Source organism: Rosa chinensis, chromosome 2 (assembly GCF_002994745.2).
Source record: "Rosa chinensis cultivar Old Blush chromosome 2, RchiOBHm-V2, whole genome shotgun sequence".
Taxonomy (NCBI): Eukaryota; Viridiplantae; Streptophyta; class Magnoliopsida; order Rosales; family Rosaceae; genus Rosa; species Rosa chinensis.
Genome location: NC_037089.1, coordinates 29,711,607 through 29,731,139, shown reverse-complemented (window position 1 = coordinate 29,731,139; position 19,533 = coordinate 29,711,607). Strand labels below are relative to the sequence as shown.

At 36.7% G+C, this 19,533-nt stretch overlaps 2 protein-coding genes across 10 annotated transcripts; one reads left to right on the top strand and one right to left on the bottom strand.

The window, feature by feature from the left end:
* Positions 1-4,640: 4,640 nt before the first annotated feature.
* On the top strand, positions 4,641-10,693 carry LOC112187114 (putative disease resistance protein RGA3). Of its 5 annotated transcripts, none has more exons than XM_024325768.2 (6): positions 4,641-7,578; positions 7,719-7,759; positions 7,870-7,985; positions 9,193-9,319; positions 9,571-9,888; positions 10,210-10,693. In XM_024325768.2, the coding sequence occupies exon 1, from the start codon at positions 4,869-4,871 to the stop codon at positions 7,482-7,484; it is 2,616 nt and encodes an 871-aa protein (XP_024181536.1). In that variant the 5' UTR covers positions 4,641-4,868; the 3' UTR covers positions 7,485-7,578; positions 7,719-7,759; positions 7,870-7,985; positions 9,193-9,319; positions 9,571-9,888; positions 10,210-10,693. The 5 variants fall into 5 exon arrangements, with proteins under 5 accessions (XP_024181536.1, XP_024181534.1, XP_024181535.1 ...); XM_024325766.2 differs by having other exon boundaries at positions 7,865-7,985; XM_024325767.2 differs by having other exon boundaries at positions 7,841-7,985.
* A 134-nt stretch (positions 10,694-10,827) lies between these two features.
* On the bottom strand, positions 10,828-18,770 carry LOC112187115 (S-adenosylmethionine carrier 1, chloroplastic/mitochondrial). Of its 5 annotated transcripts, none has more exons than XM_024325770.2 (13): positions 18,547-18,760; positions 18,385-18,458; positions 17,873-17,980; positions 17,509-17,591; positions 17,206-17,282; positions 15,918-16,008; positions 15,396-15,449; positions 15,225-15,320; positions 14,991-15,080; positions 13,916-13,967; positions 12,719-12,780; positions 12,412-12,492; positions 10,828-11,210 (listed from the first exon to the last, which is right to left on the bottom strand). In XM_024325770.2, exons 2-13 carry the CDS (start codon positions 18,440-18,442, stop codon positions 11,085-11,087), a joined length of 978 nt encoding a protein of 325 aa, XP_024181538.1. In that variant the 5' UTR covers positions 18,443-18,458; positions 18,547-18,760; the 3' UTR covers positions 10,828-11,084. The 5 variants fall into 5 exon arrangements, with proteins under 5 accessions (XP_024181538.1, XP_024181539.1, XP_024181541.1 ...); XM_024325771.2 differs by having other exon boundaries at positions 18,617-18,725; XM_024325773.2 differs by lacking the exon at positions 14,991-15,080 and having other exon boundaries at positions 18,547-18,766.
* Positions 18,771-19,533: the final 763 nt, after the last annotated feature.

Below are 19,533 nucleotides of genomic sequence, written 5' to 3'. Positions count from 1 at the left end.
ATTCCCAGCAAATACAGGATTCCCGGTAATAAATAGAGCCAAATCCTTTAATGGGCAAAGGTTTTGGCCATTTTCCACCGTACAATTCCAATAGTTACCTGTTCTTGGTAGCTCATGAATTGAAATGGGTGCTGGCGAATGATTAGAAATGGGTCCTGAGCATGGATATTGGCCAGAAAGAGATGGGAGGAAAGAAAACTCTTCATTAATGTTCATTATCATTTTAAACGAATATAAAACAAATTTAGTCCAATTACATTATATTTTCATGACACCGTAATGCTAAAATTAAGATATACTTGAAATGTAATTTTTCTTTGTTATTATTATTATTTTTTTGGTTACAAGCGGGGCCTAACGGGCCCAAACAAAAGCAGCAAAAAGAAATTTAAGTGTTAAAGGAGCTCCTCCTAGCTCTAGAAACAACAGAGATGTCATCAAGATATGCCTGACCAGCATGGACTTTGTTAAATGTGGGAGCCATTGGAAGTAAAGTCATTATAACAACACAAAATAAATCAGTTGCTTTACTTGTGATTCCAGTATACATGCACTCCTTAAAAAGTCTTCCCCACAAAGATTGCATGTTCATCAAAAAGGCATTTAAGAAAGGAGAGGAGCAACGCTATCAACAATTGATAGAAATCGGAGAGGATATTGTGAAGAAGTGTGGAGGAGTTCCTTCAGCAGTATAGCTACAGTAGGGAGAGGTTGAGTGTCAGAGACGATGACATGTGGAGTATATGGAATGACGATATTCTACCTGCATTAAATTGAGTTATGATAAATTGCCACCACATTTGAAACCATATATGTTTTGCCTTTTGTTCTCTTTTCCCAAACGATTTTGAATTCGAGATTGAAGTTTTGATTCCATTGTGGATGTCACAAGGCTACCTCAAAACACTAAGAAAAATGAAGATTTTGAACAAATGGGTATAGACTATATAACTGAGTTTTGCTCTAGATCTTTGTTTCAAGTTGAGATGGATCTCAAAAGAACCATAAGGTTTAAAATACATGATCTCGTTCATGATTTAGCAATTTTGGTGGCACAAGTAGAGTACTCCACAGTTAATTATCATCCCTCTAATGCTTATGAAATGGTTCGACATGTGTCAATATCCAAATAAGACTTGCTTGGAGAAGAAGCACAAGTTCCCAATTTCATGCTCAAGTCAAAGAAATTGCTAACCATTCTAGTTCCTGAAGATGGCCAGATAAGTTAATGTTTGTGAAGACATGCATCTCGAGATTCAAATATATGCAGCTGCTAGATCTCAGTGGGTCGCCTCTTGAGGAGCTACCAAGTTCCATTGGTAGTTTATTTCATTTTAGATTCATCAACCTATCTTCTAATAGGAAGATAAAAAGGCTTCCCAATTCCATCAATAAGCTGTTGAATTTGGAGACCGTGTACTTATGGGTTGTGACGCACTTGAGGAGATCTCAACAAACTCTAGCTCTAACCTTCACAGTTCGGCTTAAGTCTTCCCACCAAAGAAGAAGTGGGAGATAGGAGAAGGGAGGTTAAAAGTCTCCAAGAAAAAAAAAAGTAAATTAATTGAAAGTAAAAATGTTTATAAAAATTTACCTCGAAATAGGATCGCAGGAAAAGTCGACAGAAAATGGCCGGAAAAAGTCGTTGGCGATTGCTGGTGACCGACATTAGCTGGTTGCTAGCCAGAACTTGGCTAGAGCTTACTGGTAATGAGGCTAATGTTGTGTGTGCATTATATGTGCGTGCTTGGGCGCTGGTGTGCGCAGGGGGGTACAAGGAGATGCTGCGTAGGGGCGCCGAGGGTGCAGACGCTGAGGCTAACTGCACGGCAGGGAGGGAACAGGGGCACGCTGAGGCAGGCACATGGGTGCCAAAGCGAGGCTAACCAGCGAGACTTACCAGACCGGTTCAGGGTTTCCGATGGTTGGTTCAGGGCTTTTCCCGCTAGTTTTGGTGGTTCAACCGCCGGTTCTGAACTCCTGAGTTCGAGGGCTTCAAGGTGTGCGGTGGTGGAAGTTAAGGTTTGAAGGTTATGAAATTAGAGCTTTAGGGTTAGGGCTTCATGCTGAAAACGTATTTTAGAAAATCAGAAATTGAGAGATAATGATTTGTACTTTCATTGATAATAGAGGCCTCTTTATATAGAGAATTACAAGTAGAAAATATGAGTCTTACATGAAAACTGAATTATACAATGAATAGGATATCTTGGAGGATATCTGTAAGACTAATCCTATTACAACTTGGATAAGTCACTAGAGTTTGGGTCATACACATAAATTAGATGTCTTTAAACATAACTGTAATATTAATAGGCGAGGTAAGAAGAGGTTTTTTTTTTTTTTTTGTTCTTTTTCTCTCTATGTCCTTATTTGTCTTTTCAAATGAGTTGATAAAGTCTATCAATAATTGGAAAAATATGGAGGTCTAAATATCAAATTTAGAGGTCCAACTAGAACCAGCCTATTGAAAATTGATGTATTAGAATTTGTAGCGAGGCTTACCAGACTGGTTCAAGGTTTTCGATGGCTGGTTTAGGGCTTTTCTGGCTAGTTCTGGTGGTTCCATCGTCGGTTCTGGACTCCTGAGATCGAGGACTTATGGTGTGCGGTGGTGGAAATTAAGGTTTGAAAGTTATGAAATTAGGGTTTTAAGGTTAGGGCTTCATGCTTATAACGTGTTTTAGGAAATCAGAAATACATTGATAATGATCTGTACTTTCATTGATAATAGGGGGCCTCTTTATATAGAGAATTACAAGCAGAGAATATGAGTCTTACATGGAAACTGAATCATGCAATAAATAGGATATCTTGGAGGATATCTGTAAGACTAATCCTATTACAACTTGGACAAGTCACTAGAGTTTGGGCTAGACACATAAATTAGATGTCCTTAAACATGACTGTAATATTAATAGGGGAGGTAAGAAGAATATTATTATTTTTTGTTCTTTTTCTTTCTTTGTCCTTATTTGTCTTTTCAAATGAGTTGGTAAAGTCTATCAATAATTGAAAAAAGATTGAGGTCTAAATATCAAATTTAGAGGTCCAGCTAGAACCACCCTATTGAAAATTGAAATATTAGAATTTGTTGCTTAGATTGAATAAAATTCTAAGTTGTATCCCGTATTCAATGTCTAATATTTATTTTTGAATATTTGAAATTACAAGCGACCAATTTAGGATTGAAAAACCAAAATGAAGTTGAGGAAATGGCTTAGAAAATAGATTTTGTAACATTTGCTTGTATTTATTGAAATGCCTAAATCAAGTTTGCACACGCAGAGCGTGTTTGTCGATTGCTAGTTTTTTTATTTATTTTATGTCTAAAAGCTATGGCATTTTGATAATAAAAGCATCAAGTCTTGATAAAAATATATATTTAAAAACTCAATTGGGACTTGGGAGTGTAGATTATAAAGAGGGAAGTGTCGATTTCATTCTCCCACACTACAAAAAAAAGAAGGAAAAAACCAAAAAAACTCAATATACTAAAAAAGAAAACATGATGTATAGATTGTAAAATGAGAAGTGTGAATTTAACTCTCCAAGACCTAGAGTCAATTTTATCATATTTATCACACAGCAATCAAAAAAAAAAACAGAGAGAGAGAGTGCACAGTCCTATTATTTGTCTAGTTTTGAATTATGCACCAGTTACTGAGTTTGAGTGTAGTACTATAGGTCAATTTATTTTCAGGTGGCAATAATCCCCCACCTATAGCCTAGAGAAAGCTAAAAAAGGAAAAAAAAAAATTCAAAATGTATCACTGTCTTCATAGGCTTTTCAATCTCAAGTTACAACTTTTGTTGAGAAAATGTGTAGACGTAAAGAAATTTATTGGTGTAAATAGGATAAATGGAATGGCGGATTGTTTTGGTTTTTTAGATTTAAATATCTTTAACCATGTGCTCTTTGGTTTTTCAGACATTTTAGAGGCCTGTGCCTCAGCCTAATTCCTCTTGTTAGCGGATTAATTCGAGTGAAGTATTTTTCGGTTGCAGAATAAGTTAATGGAACTTTGTAATACCATAGCCAACAGCTTGCACTTAAACATGCGTGAGGTTCATATAGATTCAATGCTTAATTAACTTAAATAAATAATAACACCGATCTCGAACTGGGCTCTTATAAACAATGAAAATTAATCAAAAGATAGCCCGACTTTTGAGCCGATGGGCTTAAATTAAGAATAGACTACAGTACTTGACAAAAATATTATACAGGAACATGTAATGGAAACATATAATTACAGAAATTGGAACGACTTGTGGAGTCTAGAGCCGTGGAAGATAGTATGCATGTGACCCACTAACAAGCGAGATTAGAGGACAGAATTAATTATTAAATATATTACGCAAGTTGATTAAGATCAGCTTCAAATTTACTAATTTAATTACACATGATTAGCTGTACGTAACAGAGTTCAATATCTTATTGGCCGGCAGGTTGGGATATTATAATTTCTGGGTTTGGGTGTTTTCTCAAGCACTACGTTTTAAATATATAATACGACATTTTCACCATGTGAACCCGAAGATTACGATCACGTTATTGAAGGAATAAACTCATTTAAAATGACTTTTATGACTCTGCTTAGCTGTTCAAATTTGTCTTACTGGAAATTTAGTCGACTTGAGCTATATTATTATTGATCCATCTTTAATTTCTATTGCCGAGTTGTTGTTTCTCTATGTCATTATTCTTTTCACAACTTCTTTTTGAGACAGCGGAAAGCAGCAAGCTCGCTCCTAACTTTCTATAAAACGCACATTCACAATCACTTCCTTCCTTCTCATTGTATCAACAAAAGCATATACTGTTTCCTCCTTCAAATAACTTCTTTCTTTCCTTCGGACTCATCATGGAGTTTGCCACCAGCATTGCAGAGAACGTCTTGGGTAGGCTAGCTTCCTATGCTTCCCAAGAGGTCTCCTTGGCATGGGGTGCCCAACTTGAGCTCACCAAGCTCAACAAGACCTTCTCTACCATCAAACTAGTGCTTCAGGATGCAGAGAAGAAGCAAGTGAAGAATCCCCTAATCACTCGTTGGTTGGGAGATCTCAAAGATGTTTGCCATGACGTTGACGATGTCCTTGACGAACTAGAGTTCCAGAAGCTGCGGAAGAAAGTTCTGGTCAACAACAGTGGGAGAGTCAAAGGACAGGTACGCCAATTTTTTTCGCGTTGGAATCCAGTTGTGTGTAACTTCAAGCTGGGACATAAAGTGAAAGAAATTAGAGAACGACTAGTTGAAATTGAAAAAGATAAGAGAGAGTTTTCTCTTGTTGAAGTTGCTAAGCTAGCCCAAGATCATCGTGCACCCCAACAAGTGCACGATGATAGGAGGATGACTACCTCTAAAATTAAGGATTCAAATGTTATTGGAAGAGATGATGATAAAAAACTGATTATCAAGCATATCTTGAATGACATTGATTTCTCCAGTGAGGAGAGTGTTTCTGTTGTTTCCATAATTGGGCTAGGAGGGTTGGGGAAAACAACACTTGCTAAATTGGTGTATAATGATAGCATGGTAGAAAAAAATTTTGAGACAAAGATGTGGGTATGTGTCTCAGACAACTTTGATATTCAAACATTAATTCGAGGTATTATTAATGCTGCAAATGGACCAAAATGTGAGAATGAAAGTTTGGATCTTATGGAAAGAAAGTTGCAAGATACTCTTAGGGGTAAAAAAATTTTATTGGTGTTGGATGATATCTGGGATACAGAGTCAATTGGAATAACAACTGAAAAATGGATTGATTTAAAAACTTTGTTAAATGTGGGAGCTAATGGAAGCAAAATCATCATAACAACACGAAATAAAGCAGTTGCTTTACTTGTGAGTCCCTTATACATGCATCCTCTAGAAGGTCTTTCCCACAAAGATTGCATGTCCTTGTTCATCCAAAGGGCATTTAAAAGAGGAGAGGAGCAGCGCTATCAACATTTGATAGAAATTGGAGAGGATATTGTGAAGAAGTGTGGAGGAGTTCCTTTAGCGGTAGCTACTGTAGGGAGCATGCTCTATTTGAATACAGAGCAACACCATTGGTTGCGTGTCAGAGATGATGACATGTGGAGTATAGGGAATGGCAGTATTCTACCTGCACTCAGATTGAGCTATGATGCATTGCCACAACACTTGAAACCGTGTTTTGCATTTTGTTCACTTTTCCCAAAGGATTATGAATTCAACAGTGGCTTCTTGGTTCCACTATGGATAGCACAAGGATACCTCAAAACATGCAAGAAAAATGAAGTTTTGGAACAGATGGGTGTAGATTATATAAGGGAGTTTTGCTCTAGATCTTTGTTTCAAGTCGAGGTGGATCTCAAAACAGCCATGAGTTTTAAAATACATGATCTCGTTCATGATTTAGCAATTTCAGTGGCACAAATAGAGTACTCCACAGTCAATTTCCGCCCCTCTAGTGCTTTGGAAATGGTTCGACATGTGTCAATATCCAATAAAGACTTGCTTGGAGAAGAGGCACAAGTTCCCGATTTCATGCTCAAGTCAAACAAATTACGAACCTTTCTAATTCCTGAAGATGGCCAGATGAATCAACGTTTTGTGAAGACATGCGTCTCGAGATTTAAATATATGCGGGTGCTAGATCTCAGTGGGTCGCCTCTTGAGGAGCTACCAAGTTCCATCGGTAGTTTGTTTCATTTGAGATTTCTCAACTTGTTTTCTAATAGGAAGATAAAAAGGCTTCCCAATTCTATCAGTAAGCTGCTGAATTTGCAGAGCTTGTCCCTTGGGGGTTGTGACGCACTTGAGGAGATACCCAAAGACATATGGAACCTGATCAACCTACGGAGCTTGACGATAACAACACAGCAGACATATTTGCCAAAAGGAATTAGACGCCTCACCTTACTTCAAATTTTATTTTTTTATCATTGTGTCAATCTTAAATCTTTGGGCGAAGAGATCCAATTCCTCAACAACCTTCGCAATTTGCCGATTATCGGTTGTAATAATTTGGAATGCTTGCCACCAAATATGAAACACATGACCGCTTTAGATACTTTCGGTGTCTATGCTTGCGAGAAGCTTCAGGAGATGATGAGATCAGGAGAAGGTCCTCAAGGTCTTCGATCATTCACGATCGAGGAATCAAGTTTGGAGGCTTTGCCCCCTTGGCTTGAAGATTCTGCAGACACTCTACAGAGCATAGCAATTGGTAACTGTCATAATCTCACGGCACTTCCGGAGTTGATAAACTTCACATTCCTCGAGCAACTATACATTGTCGGATGCTCCAAATTGTCGGGTTTGCCGCAAGGGTTGCATTGCCTTACTGAGTTGAGAGGATTGAAGATTGAAGGGTGTCCTGAATTGAGCAAAAGCTGCAAAAGGCAATTAAAAGGTGAGGAGTGGTCAAACATGGCACGTCAGGCGAAGATTACACTCGACTCTGATGATGAAGAAGACGAAGATGAAGGTACACCAATGATGGACTGAAGATGAAGAAGATGAAGGCACACCAATGATGAAGAAGATGAAGCTGAAGCTCAAGAAGGAGTCCGCCTCCAATCGGTCGCCGTTAGGGTGAAAGGTAATGAATCAGAATTCAATGAAGTAGAGTGATATGGAGTATTGAATTGTTGAAATTTGAGATAATTTTGGATATTGCTGATTGAATTTGGAAATTTTGATTGTGATTTGTGTGCTGATTGATGTAATTGTTTGGTGAAGCTGGAGCAGGGGAGCAAGAATGAGCACTTAGAGGCGCAGAGGTGAGTGCTCTGTTCAGTTTCTCATTTGAAAATTGGTCATCATGTCATCTGTCTTATCAAGCTACTTGTTCTTATTTTTAGTATCCCTGTTGGGTTTGGAATCAGGTCAGAGGGAGAAGAGCGTTGCTAGCTATAAGGTGTACACTGTGGAGGGGAAGCTGAAAGGGACTCTCAGGAAGAGCTGCAGGTGGCTCAAGGAGACCTGTTATAGAGTGGTCTATAGCCGGTAATGGTTGTTTCATCTATGTTAATGAATATTTATTGGCTTTGAGTGAGATATCTTGTTAACTCCACTTGTAACATAATATAGGCTTTGGCATAGTATAGATCATATATGAAGATGAAACAAACTTGTGTAATCATAGCCGAAAGGCCGAGAAAATGATTCAACAATGTTGCCATGCTTTGCTATGAGTCCTGCATACCCATTTGACCCATTTTATATCAAAATATCTTATCACAACACATGGTTTTAAGATTTTTCATGAAAAGTTTACTTCTAATTTTTTGAGTTTGTGTGGTGGTGATAAGTGGTAACAGAAGAAGACTTTTATAAGGTGCAGTTGGCAACTTGGAATGTTTTTCAAATGTACGTCTTATGAGTCTTAGAAACCTCAGTGGGTTTTGCCTGGGTTTGATATTTGACTTGGTTTATGTGAAAATGTCTTACTAGTCTTAGAAGCCTAAGTGGGAGCTGTCTTTATATTGATAATATTCAGGAACTGATGCTTGCAGTCTCACCAATAATTAAGCCATTGCAATCCCAAACTCACCTGTAATTTGCTCATGGAACTACAATGCCCTTCCATCTAAGTCATTTTACTTTTCTCTTGGTCAGTGTCAAGTGAGATTGTGCATGCATTAAAAAAGAAGAAGAAGAACATGGTTTACAATTGCTTTAATATGCTCAATTGATGCCGAAAAAGAAAAAAAGAAAAAAAATGATCAGCCTGATCACTGATTCAATCTTGAACCTGATCTTACTACTAGAAAACCGAAGGAGCACAGAATTTGGAACTTTAGATCCAACCTTAATCTGAGGGTGTGTTTTTGCCCTATGTTTTGTTATTTTCAAGTTTTTCTCTTTAGCTGCTGATTAGTTCTTCTGCTTCATGCGGGTTAAAATTTGAATCTGTTGACTTTTTTCTTTTTCTCTTTGTGTTTCTGTGAAAGTGAATGAGCTTACAAGTGAAGAAAAAGTGAACAGCACTAGATGTGAATTTGGAAGAAATAAACATGAGAATTTGCTAGAGATGGTGTATGTTCTGAATTATATGATTGTCATTGTAACAAAGCCTTAGTTTATTTGCATCTGGACTACATGGTATTCTGCTGATTTCATATAGCTTAAAATATATTTGTTCTGTGAATAAAACTGTGAACTTCAAACTCTGAAGTATCTGTTCTTATTTTATGATTGGCTTATGATGCAGCTTGCATTGGGTGAGTTTTTTTGGGGTACAGCAGCCGACTGCATTGTAACTACTGGGTTTTCGAAAGCATTGGAATTGAATTAGGATTTACATGATTCCAGGAAAGAGATTCATATACTGATTTCAGGTTCCATTTCCCTCTATTCCTCTGTTATTCTGCAGCTAATTTCTTCCTAGTTTCCTCTTTCAGTTTGTGGCATTTTCTTATTTGGTTACTGTGGATGATTTACCTGACAGAGATGCTGGATTTATTCTTTGGAGAACCTCTTTTTTTTAGCAAATACATTTTCGATAAAATCCCAAGCTTGATCTGCAAATAGAAGGATAAAAACCTGAAGAAAGATATTCCTCTCAATATTTTTGTATATCAATTTGCAGACATCTTTCCAATGCCTATTGAACATGCGAGGAAAACTAGCTGCTTGGGAATATCCATTTGTTCCAATCAGGGTGCTTCAAAATGAAGAAGTCCTGCACTGCTGTATTGTTCGAGCTTGGATTGGTCAAAGATGGCACGTCAGGCAAAGATTACACTCGACTCTTATGTGGACACTGATGATTAAGAAGACGAAGATGAAGGTACACCAATGATCGACTGAGAGATGAAGAAGATGAAGGCACACCAATGATGAAGAAGTTGAAGCTGAAGGTCAAGGAGGAGCTTTCAATGACAATACCAAATCAACTGATACTTAGGTAACAAACAATCTGTTACTGATTTCTTCTTCACATATTTGGCTTTCATATATCAGATCATTAATTTCTTCTTTTACACTCGTATATATGCTAGCTACTAGTTTTATGATCTTTACCTTCTCCAATCTTTCACAAGTGCATTGCAAGATAAAGTACCAATAGCTGCTTATTCAATAAAGTATGTAAAATGAGGATTCAGATTAGGAGTTCGTACCAAAAGAATGCGAAATTTTATTCACTACACCATATATTATAATCAGAAATGATTCTTATAACAAGCAAAAGCTAGCTACCTGATTTTCATGAACTTTTAACATGTAGGCTTTCCAGTAAAAGCATGAGTACCGCCATTGGAGGTGCTTCAAAGTGAAAAAGCCCTGCACTGCTGTATTGTTTACTTGTTTTATGCTTGGATCATGTTCGAGCTTGGAATTAAAGAGATGTTGATGAACACAAAAGTGATGTGTGATAAAGCAATGAGATTGTTCGAGTAGCTTCATTTGTGATAGTTGGTGTGATTTTACCGTATTATAAGGTATAAGCCGGAATGTTTTCAAAAACTTGAGAAATGTATAGTCGAATTTGAAGCTGATCAAACTTTCAATTATTATAATCATGTGGAAGGCAGCCAAGCTTTGAAACGAAAGACATCCACTTTTGAGATGGTTATTCCTGAATTTCCTGGCATAGGCCATGTTTGTGAGGATGCCCCTGTTGGCAGAGCCGATTGAGGACTCTGATACAGAGGTATTATGTCAATTTACCGGTCGTAGTGTTTAAATGGTGATCAACAGTATTGAGGTGATGTATGTTGCTAACCATTTATTGGCTAAATTGTTTTGACACTATGAACAATTATTGTAAGAAGCAACTTAATAAAAGATGCAAGGCATGAATAGGAAAATACATAATGCAATGGAGGAAAAAAAAAAAAAAACGAGGTGCAAAGGAAATTTATATCACAATGAAGTAAATGGAAATGTGTTGGACCAGTAATAAAATTATTCACTTTCTGGTACAAGCTAATGACAATTTTGGCTCTTTGTACAGAAAAAATAAAAAATAACAAGACATTATAAAAGCCTATCAGAGCTGATGGCAAGATTTTCAAACTACCACCCAGGAAGTAATTTTAACGCCGAAGGCATTTCACACTCTAAAAATGAAGAACATGGATCCCCTAGTTTATCTACAAGTTAGTCCTGCTTTGTGTCTTCACCAACTGTTGGTCGTCTCTGAGCAAGTAAGCGCTTTGTTCTCTCGAGAACACCAAAAAAGATTGAACCGCCAATCCCTATCCACAGCACTCTTGGTCCAATACCCTGAAGTAAACATATATGTAAACAAAACTTGCATCAATCAGATTGCCTCCGGCAACAATCACACCATACTCTGATTTGTAATGACTTGAGGGGACCATAAATTCATTAAGTTGCAATAACATAAGAGAACTTCCTGATTAGTAATGACTTCATACATAGAGAATACTTCCCAGGAAAGGGATAATGTTAGTCTAGGCATATCTATACAAACCAAGGGACTACTAGTCTCTTTTGTTTTTCCTTTTCTTTTATTGAAATTAAGGACAAGTCTTTATGGCCCGTGGAAGGAGGACACTAAGAGGCCAATTTCTACCAGCACAGTACAACTTATTCTCTGTCTCGTGCATTTTTTTTTTTATTCACAATAAAACCTCCATCACACAACTGCCTTCATGCTATGAGATTTAAACAAAAACTGGTAAGCAAAAGCAACGGATAAAAGTGAAATAAACAAGTCTGGTGTTCTCAAAACAATTTTGAGTATGAAACATTCAGCACCATAAAACAGAAATGCCCATCCGATAGGTTTTTGGGCAAATAGTTTGGTAAGAATGGGTTACTGGATCTGCATGTGAGAAAAGGGCAGAGAACGGAGGTTATTTTATAAAATATGAAGTTGTTGATAAAGAGTGAATTTCATTCCCCAAATATAAATGCCCGAAAATAACTTTCTAAACTCTGACAGAGACAGATGTTCAAAGCCCAATCTCAGAACCCTATCCCAAATGAACCCACCTCCTCACACCTAGCTCCCTCAAAGATATAATTATTCGTTCGTTCAACACAACCCACAAAGATGCTATCATATCACATCTTCCCAATACAGTTTCCCTCTTTGTGGCCAGCAAAGAGCTTATATTTCTCTGCCAACAATGCATTACATGAAGCTGGGTTATCTGAGTACACATTTTACTTCCCGTGTCACCATATTGATGTTATAGTCAAATATAAATCAAGTCAGCATATTAGTGAGGACGAGTCAAAGTAACTACAAGATTCTTGATGAACAAGGCATAAGACTAAACAATCAATTTCACTTCCCCTAAGAAACATAACTTACAAGAACCGAAGAAAAAACAAATGCAATATTAACAGCACAACATTTTGCATAATTGTTTAAATTTTCAAGGACTCCAATAGATGCATAGCAATCATATTTTATATTTTTATATGACAAGGGATATAAAGGCTCAATGCATACCTTCAAAAGAGCGGGAGGTCCTTCTTCCCTCACAATAGTCTGAACACAGTCAACAATTCCTTTGTACTGGTTGGCAGATCCCTTTTGAAAAAAAGGAAAGAAAAAGGACAGCAAACAGTTGGAGGCACATAGCGTAGTTAGTTATCAATTTTGATTTGGCCTTAACTTTACAGCCCCTCATATATATGATAGACAAAAATATGGGACCGTTGCAATAAATTTCAGGCTTTACCACCAGGGCGCACATATTATTTGGAAGTAACATCATGGGGAGACAAATATCATGCAGAACAGAAGACGGCCTTACCTGTACCATTAGTCTGGTTTTAATCACATCAAGGGGAGTGGTTATAGCTCCAGTTAATGCACCTAGAAGAGTTAGACGTTAAATGCATCAGATAATTGCTTTAGGTATAACAGATGGATAATTAAGTTGACTCTTCATAGTAAAAGAGAATGAGAAGTACTCTTCTATGAAGACAATCGGACAGACAGGAACGCGTCCCAACCAAACAAACCCAATCAAAACTCAGAACCATAGACATAAAGTAATTTTTTTTTTACCAAAACTTATCATATTAATCTCACAATACATAAGAAAGACAATGCACTATTGTTATCTGATTATCCTATGTTGCCAACATTAAGTGCACAGAGATAGTATGATACGACTTTAGTATTCCATTACGGTTTATGTAAGAATTATTTGATCGTACACAGAATACTGTATATCTGCCAAGTCATTCTGGAGCTACACAAGTCAATATGAGGAGCTGAATTAGTAAAAACTCATTTTAGAATATCTCATGTTGTGACAAATACTAGTAGTCATCCCAATATCACCCATGTAAGCTGAGTACTCATGGCAGATTGGCAGACTTGAGTTGTCAGGCACCAATGAGGATGGAAGAATTTCAACAGGGGAGACCTTAGCACCCTAATTTTGTCTATATGGGACTCTGAATTTGGGTGAGTTCCAGGTCGAGAGTTCTATTAAGTCGGTCTATGTATATAAGCTATTACAAGAAACTCCATTCGTGACATGGCCTTTTGGGTGTTACATCAATGTGCCATGAAGTTCTCCATAAATGTGAAGTTGTGGACTCTTGAGTCTCTCATTTGCTAAGGATAATACCAGCTATTATTAACATCAGTATCTGATGTTGTAATATTTTACTTACTGAATCATAGTGTGCAGCACACTTGGTAGGCATGCATGGATCATACTCTATAGATATGGCATAATATCCTGATATTGTTTGGAAACATTAATGTGTACCCCATTTGTAGGTAATAAGCTATGGACTAGTGTGAAAAAATTTTCTCTGAAGCCAAGGTTCACACTCTTTAAGAGTTGCACTCAGGCAAGAGAAACCAAAGGCGCGCACTGGATTCGCATTATGCATGTTAAAGAAGATCCCACAACCATCTCCAAAAAAGATAGAGAAATAGAATAATATGATCGCTGATTTCCTATGAAAGGGGAGAGTCGAAAGCTAAGTACCTGCAAAAGCTCCAATTATAGCATTCTCAGGATCGTTGAGCTCTCTCTTTGCCTGATAAAAAGAGAAGATCAGAAAGCTAATTATAGATATCAAGACAAATAAAATGAATATACAGTACAAATCATTGTTTCATGTATGTATATATACACACACCGTGTATTCATACGTTATAGAAGCATCAAGATGAGGCCTGTTGTCTCATTCACATGCACACTTTTTGTTATATAAGTCATGATCTCATGTTATATAATCATAGATTATTGCTCATGGAAGGGCTACCACTTGTGAATTTGGCTTGGAATAGAAAAACTAATGTTTGTCACTCTCCCATTGGTTTATTGTGGAGGTAGAAAGGGCAGAAAATTGTTTCATGACTACTTGTTCAGAGTTTAATGAAATTCCACTTTGGGAAATAGACAAGCAAGTATTCTTTGTGATCTTCAGAATTTAAGGCTTCCACTTTTGGCTGTTTATGCAGATTGGGGAGCTGATTTTTTTTTTTTTTTTTTGTGGGGGGGGTGTAATGGTAATTTCTCATGTTTAACCCATTTAATAAAAGCTTCCATCTAAAATATACCACTCAAAGGTGAACTGAAAATATAGATAAATAACACAACTGCAAAACACATTGGCAACAGAATCGAACAGAAAGAGGCCAGAGACTCAAGCAGAAGAATAGAATTCTAGACGTGGTATAACACATGTAAAGAAAGCAACATCATGAAAATAACTGCAGGGAATACTTTTTGGATATGGATTTTTCTTATAAGATCTGAGTGGAATACAAATCAGAAGAGAAGGTGAGCTCTGACAGTCTGACCTACATATCCGACCTTTTTGGATAAGGATTCAACCCAAAGGAACTTGTCTTATTTATCACACGTGGAAACACATCCTAGATATCATCCATAATGAACATGGTTAAGCACAATGGTGCTACAGAAGCATCAACCCCATAGTCAACAGTTCGTGCATCAAGGCTATAAGTCCAAACATTACTAGGAAGGCATCATAAGTTTACCAATTATTTACTACAATCTGCAAGCATATAATAGGCAAAAAGGAGGAGCTTACCGCCACTTTATAACCTATCCGAAGCTGCTCATATAGACAGAATTGAATTGCATCAAATGGCAAATCTCGCAACAAAAATGATCCGTATCCCTACCATCTCAAAAAGATAAAGAAAGTTAATATATTGACAATAACTTAAGAAACACAACAGAGAAGTAATTTGTTTCTTTTATATATAGGAAAGAGGGAAACAAAGTATGAACTAGTATGATTATCCACAGTGGAAACACCTACCGCATAGAGTCCTTTGAAGCCCTCCTTAGCAGCAATAAGGCGAACAGCAGCAGAGGCGGAAGTGAATTGCCCCGTTTGCATCCTTTGCTTTACAACCTACAAAGTATTAAAGAGAAAGAAGGTCAGGTCAAGCAAATTTAGGCATGGACTGAGTACTATAAGCTACTCTACCTCTGTTGGAACACGAATGAGCGAAGCCGCAATGCCTCCACAAGCCCCTGCAGTCTACATAAAGTATGAAAAACAAAGTTTGATTCAGAAAAGAAGTTTACATTGCTAAATTGTCAGCTGAAGAATCGAACAACCACATAAAAGGATTTCCATTGAAGACAAGAAACAGAATGTTTTAATTAAGGTAGATGATAAACCAGTACTTCACATAATGTAAAATATAAGAAAACCGATCCCAGGAAGCATGCATCAAAATGTTTTTGAGGATTCAATGGTGTGATAACCAAACATCCTGAGGCTGACAGCAACACTGTGTGTGCTGTCAAAGACCTTCAAACAACAAGCTCAGTAAACTTGTCAGACCACTCAATCATCATGTCCTATCGAGAATACATAAAACATAAAGAAAGGAAGAAAAGACCTTCAAACAACAAGCTCAGTAAACTTGTCAGACCACTCAATCATCATGTCCTATCGAGAATACATAAAACATAAAGAAAGGAAGAGACAAGAGTCGCTTACAAAATGAGCTAAAGCGCTTAGATTTTCAGGAAACATCTTTAACAATTTCTGCTTTGTAGGTTCATAAACTCCAACAAAAATTGCAGAAGCCCTGTACATAAACAAATAATTATCTACACGGTAAACATATTCAAATTACTAACTAAAAGTATAACTGATAGGGTAACCAGAATGATAAATGAACCCAAATGAAAGCAAATTCCCAGCAGTTGAAATCGCAAACGCAAAATCAACATCCTTTATTTGACAAAAAAAAAAATTCAACATCCTTTTAAAAGGTTGGAAAGCACATAAAGCATGGATAGCAAGCCCAGGCAAGCTCACACATACCAAGCATGAAAGCAAGGATATGTGCATTACATACACAAATACACCCAATACACACACGCGCACACACACACACACATAGAGAGAGAGAGAGAGAGAGAGAGAGAGAGAGCAGAGAGCACATAAAAATTATCTCCTATCAACTAGATTTCTCGTCCATATTTAAACTTGAAATGACAAATTTATTACAGAAAGAATGAATTGCAAAAGCAAGATTGACAACAAGACCATGAAGATCATTGCAACTAGAAACCTAAAAAAGTCACCCCAAACTGGACAACAGCATAGTTCAACATAGCAGTGTAAGCAGACCAATGTAGGCAATTTTTTTTTTTTTTAAATAGAACTAGAAAAATCAAACAAGTGAGAATCAAGTAAATACTTTTATCCTTTTTTGATACCCAGAAATCCTGCAAACCTGATTCGCGGACCCAAGCTCAAAACTGGGGCCTCTTGCCGAACCCTACAATCTTCAGGTGGCAGGAAACTCTAGCAAATAGCTAGCTAGGTAATGTGAGAGGATTTCGAAGCCCATACCACATAAAAGCAAACCAGGGGCCTAAAAGAGAATACTAAACTGAATGAACTAAAAGATCTTCATAAAACTGAATATAAAAAAAAATCAAATAAAAAGAGAGCAGTTTTTGAAATTAAAAGCATGTTGCAATAGCTGGTATAAATTGTTAAGACCCATAAGTCTATTGAGAATTTGGAATTCAAACAATCCACAATTTTATAATCAAAAAACCTATGAGACCATATTCTGAGAACGCCCAACTCAAGACCAAGAAGCTATTTGTTCCGGACAATTTTGAATAATCAACAAACTAGTAAAACTTATCTGAAACATGAAATGAGTCATTTCTGGACATATTCTCAACAAGCCATGTCTGTATCATTATGATAAACATGGTCCTAGACTACTACTTAATATTGAATCAAGTACTCAGAAGGCACATACGGTAATACACCAGCAAGATTTCCAGCCAATCCAGAATAAAGTCCCTTCAAGACTATTTTCCCTCCACCACGAGCAGCCTGCAATCAAGAAGTGGAAAGAAGATAAAAATAATAATAATAATAACAATAATTAAACTGAATGCGAGAAACAACATTAATCTAGATTAATCATTTCCTGAGCCATTGTAGCTTTTTCTATCCAGAAAAAAAAAAAATGAAAGATTGAAGAGACAGAGGACTAAGAGATAACTTTGTCTAACTAAACACATAAGTTAAGTTAAATTTATTTGCATAGTTAACCTGCCTGCAATCTTGTCTTTATAGTATCAATGGGATATAAAGCTGTTTCAACAACAACACCAGCTGTACCTCCTGCTATAACACCCTCTGCAAAATCCACCAGAGAAGCTAAATCACGATTAAAGTAGGAAAGTAAATAGTTTATCCATTCAATATCTTATAACTAAAGGTCTTTTGAAGATATGAAGGATGGTCTATACTTTACATAAATACAAATCTTTAGAGCAGACTTCTCACAATCATCAACTCAAGGAATCAAATTAATAACAATGAAGCATAGTGGACAGCAACCTAGCATTCAGTGCATATCTAACTTCAACAATAATGCACATGCAGCACAGGAATTTCAATTGCAGTAGTACACATACCAAATAAAGTACGTAAGAAATCAAATGGCTTATCGTCCTGCATGCTGACAGATGCAAAAGGCTTCCGCTTTGCCATAGGAACATTCTGAAATTTCTTGCTACATGCATCTGCAAAACCATATCACCTGTTCAATAAAAAAAGCAACAGCATACAACTGCATCTATACATCATTCCTATATCCGAAAGCCAAAGAACTTTAACTATTCTTCAGTAAACCAAATAAACTTCACTTAACTGAGGATAACGCTGAAAGAGACTATATCAACTATTGTATACAATCTCCTCAGTTAACATTTAACCCGCAACCGAAAAATGGATGTCACAAATTCTAAGATAGAAGGCTATGAGTCTCTCTAAATTATCCAAAATTCCACATTGCGTGATGGGTTTTAACAAAGGCTTAAACTTTGAACAAGGCCTAGAACACATCAGACCCAGAAGCGGGGCATTTCAGTAATTGGAGTCGCCGGACAAAACACACAACTTGAGCAATCTAGAGAGAATGGTTTACCTGATGAAGAAGCTCCGGCAAAGCTCTCCGAATTGACTGCCAGAGTAAGAGGACCCATTGCGGCCCGATAATACCTGTCGAAACAACCATGAAATTGTTAAAGAGTTGCTGACAACATTGCACAGAGAAACTGAAAGAAAAAAAAAAAGCTCAAATCTTTACCACCAAAATTAGGAGTGCAACACAGAAGAGATAGAGAGAGAGAGAGAGAGAGAGAGAGAGAGAGAGAGACTGTAGCAGCAGTGGTAAAACGAATGAGCGGAGCCGGCAACGCTTATAGCTTCTGCACTTGTAGTGTGCCAAACAAGTGCCAAAATACTATAACAGGCTAACAGCCCTTTCAATCCCTTATGGCTTATGCTATTCTTTACGCGAGAAAACCAAAGTTGTTTATTTATTTTTTTTTTTAAATGTTGATCGACTCTGTTTAAACCTCTATTTAGATGTATCCAAAAAAAAAAAATTAGACGTGATCATTTTTTTTTGAAATTTTTTAAAATTCTAATTTGCCCATAAAGAAAAAGAAACATATTTCAACCACCAAATTGTTGCCGGTAGATCACAACGATAAGGAACGGATTCAAGTTTGAGAGTTCTTTCTTAGTTACAAGATAACAAAATTTTATGTCTTTGATCTCCGAACCATGTGATTAGGTAACAACACAAGGAGAATGAAAGAAAATCTTCTTAATTTTTTTTGTTCCTATCTTTTGCAACTATTAAGATTATTGCTTTGGTTTATGGGTAAAGATTACTGAAAATTCAATGAACTTTTGGGCTCAAGCTTCTGCTATTTCTTTTAATTGATTTTCCTTTTGAACTTTTTAGTTAGTTTCACAAGGCTTTGATATTTTCTCTAGACCAACTTTTTTATTATATATCTACATCTTGACCATTCAATTTTTAAGTCTATATGAGTATATTACTTCTGTAAATTTTCAATTAAATTGATGATCGTTTGGGTATTCATAATTGCGATTGACAATTATACATATGAATGATTCAGGTTGGTCAGATTTAATTCATTCATTGATTTGATCTATTTGATCAAATTCGATACCTTAACAGTCATCAATTTGGCTAAAAATTTGTATAAATGATATACATATTGGGACCTAAAAAATGAAAGGTAGAGGTGCCGATATGTGA

What these genes read in the sequence shown, in the direction of transcription:
- LOC112187114 (XM_024325768.2), top strand. Translation starts at nt 4,869, where the DNA reads ATGGAGTTTGCCACCAGCATTGCAGAGAACGTCTTGGGTAGGCTAGCT.
- LOC112187115 (XM_024325770.2), bottom strand. Translation starts at nt 18,442, where the DNA reads ATGGGTCCTCTTACTCTGGCAGTCAATTCGGAGAGCTTTGCCGGAGCT. An exon ending in TCATTCGTGTTCCAACAGAG is followed by an intron (nt 15,321 to 15,395) that starts GTAGAGTAGCTT and finishes AATACTTTGTAG; the next exon opens with GTTGTAAAGCAAAGGATGCA. An exon ending in GCTTCAAAGGACTCTATGCG is followed by an intron (nt 15,081 to 15,224) that starts GTAGGTGTTTCC and finishes TTGAGATGGTAG; the next exon opens with GGATACGGATCATTTTTGTT.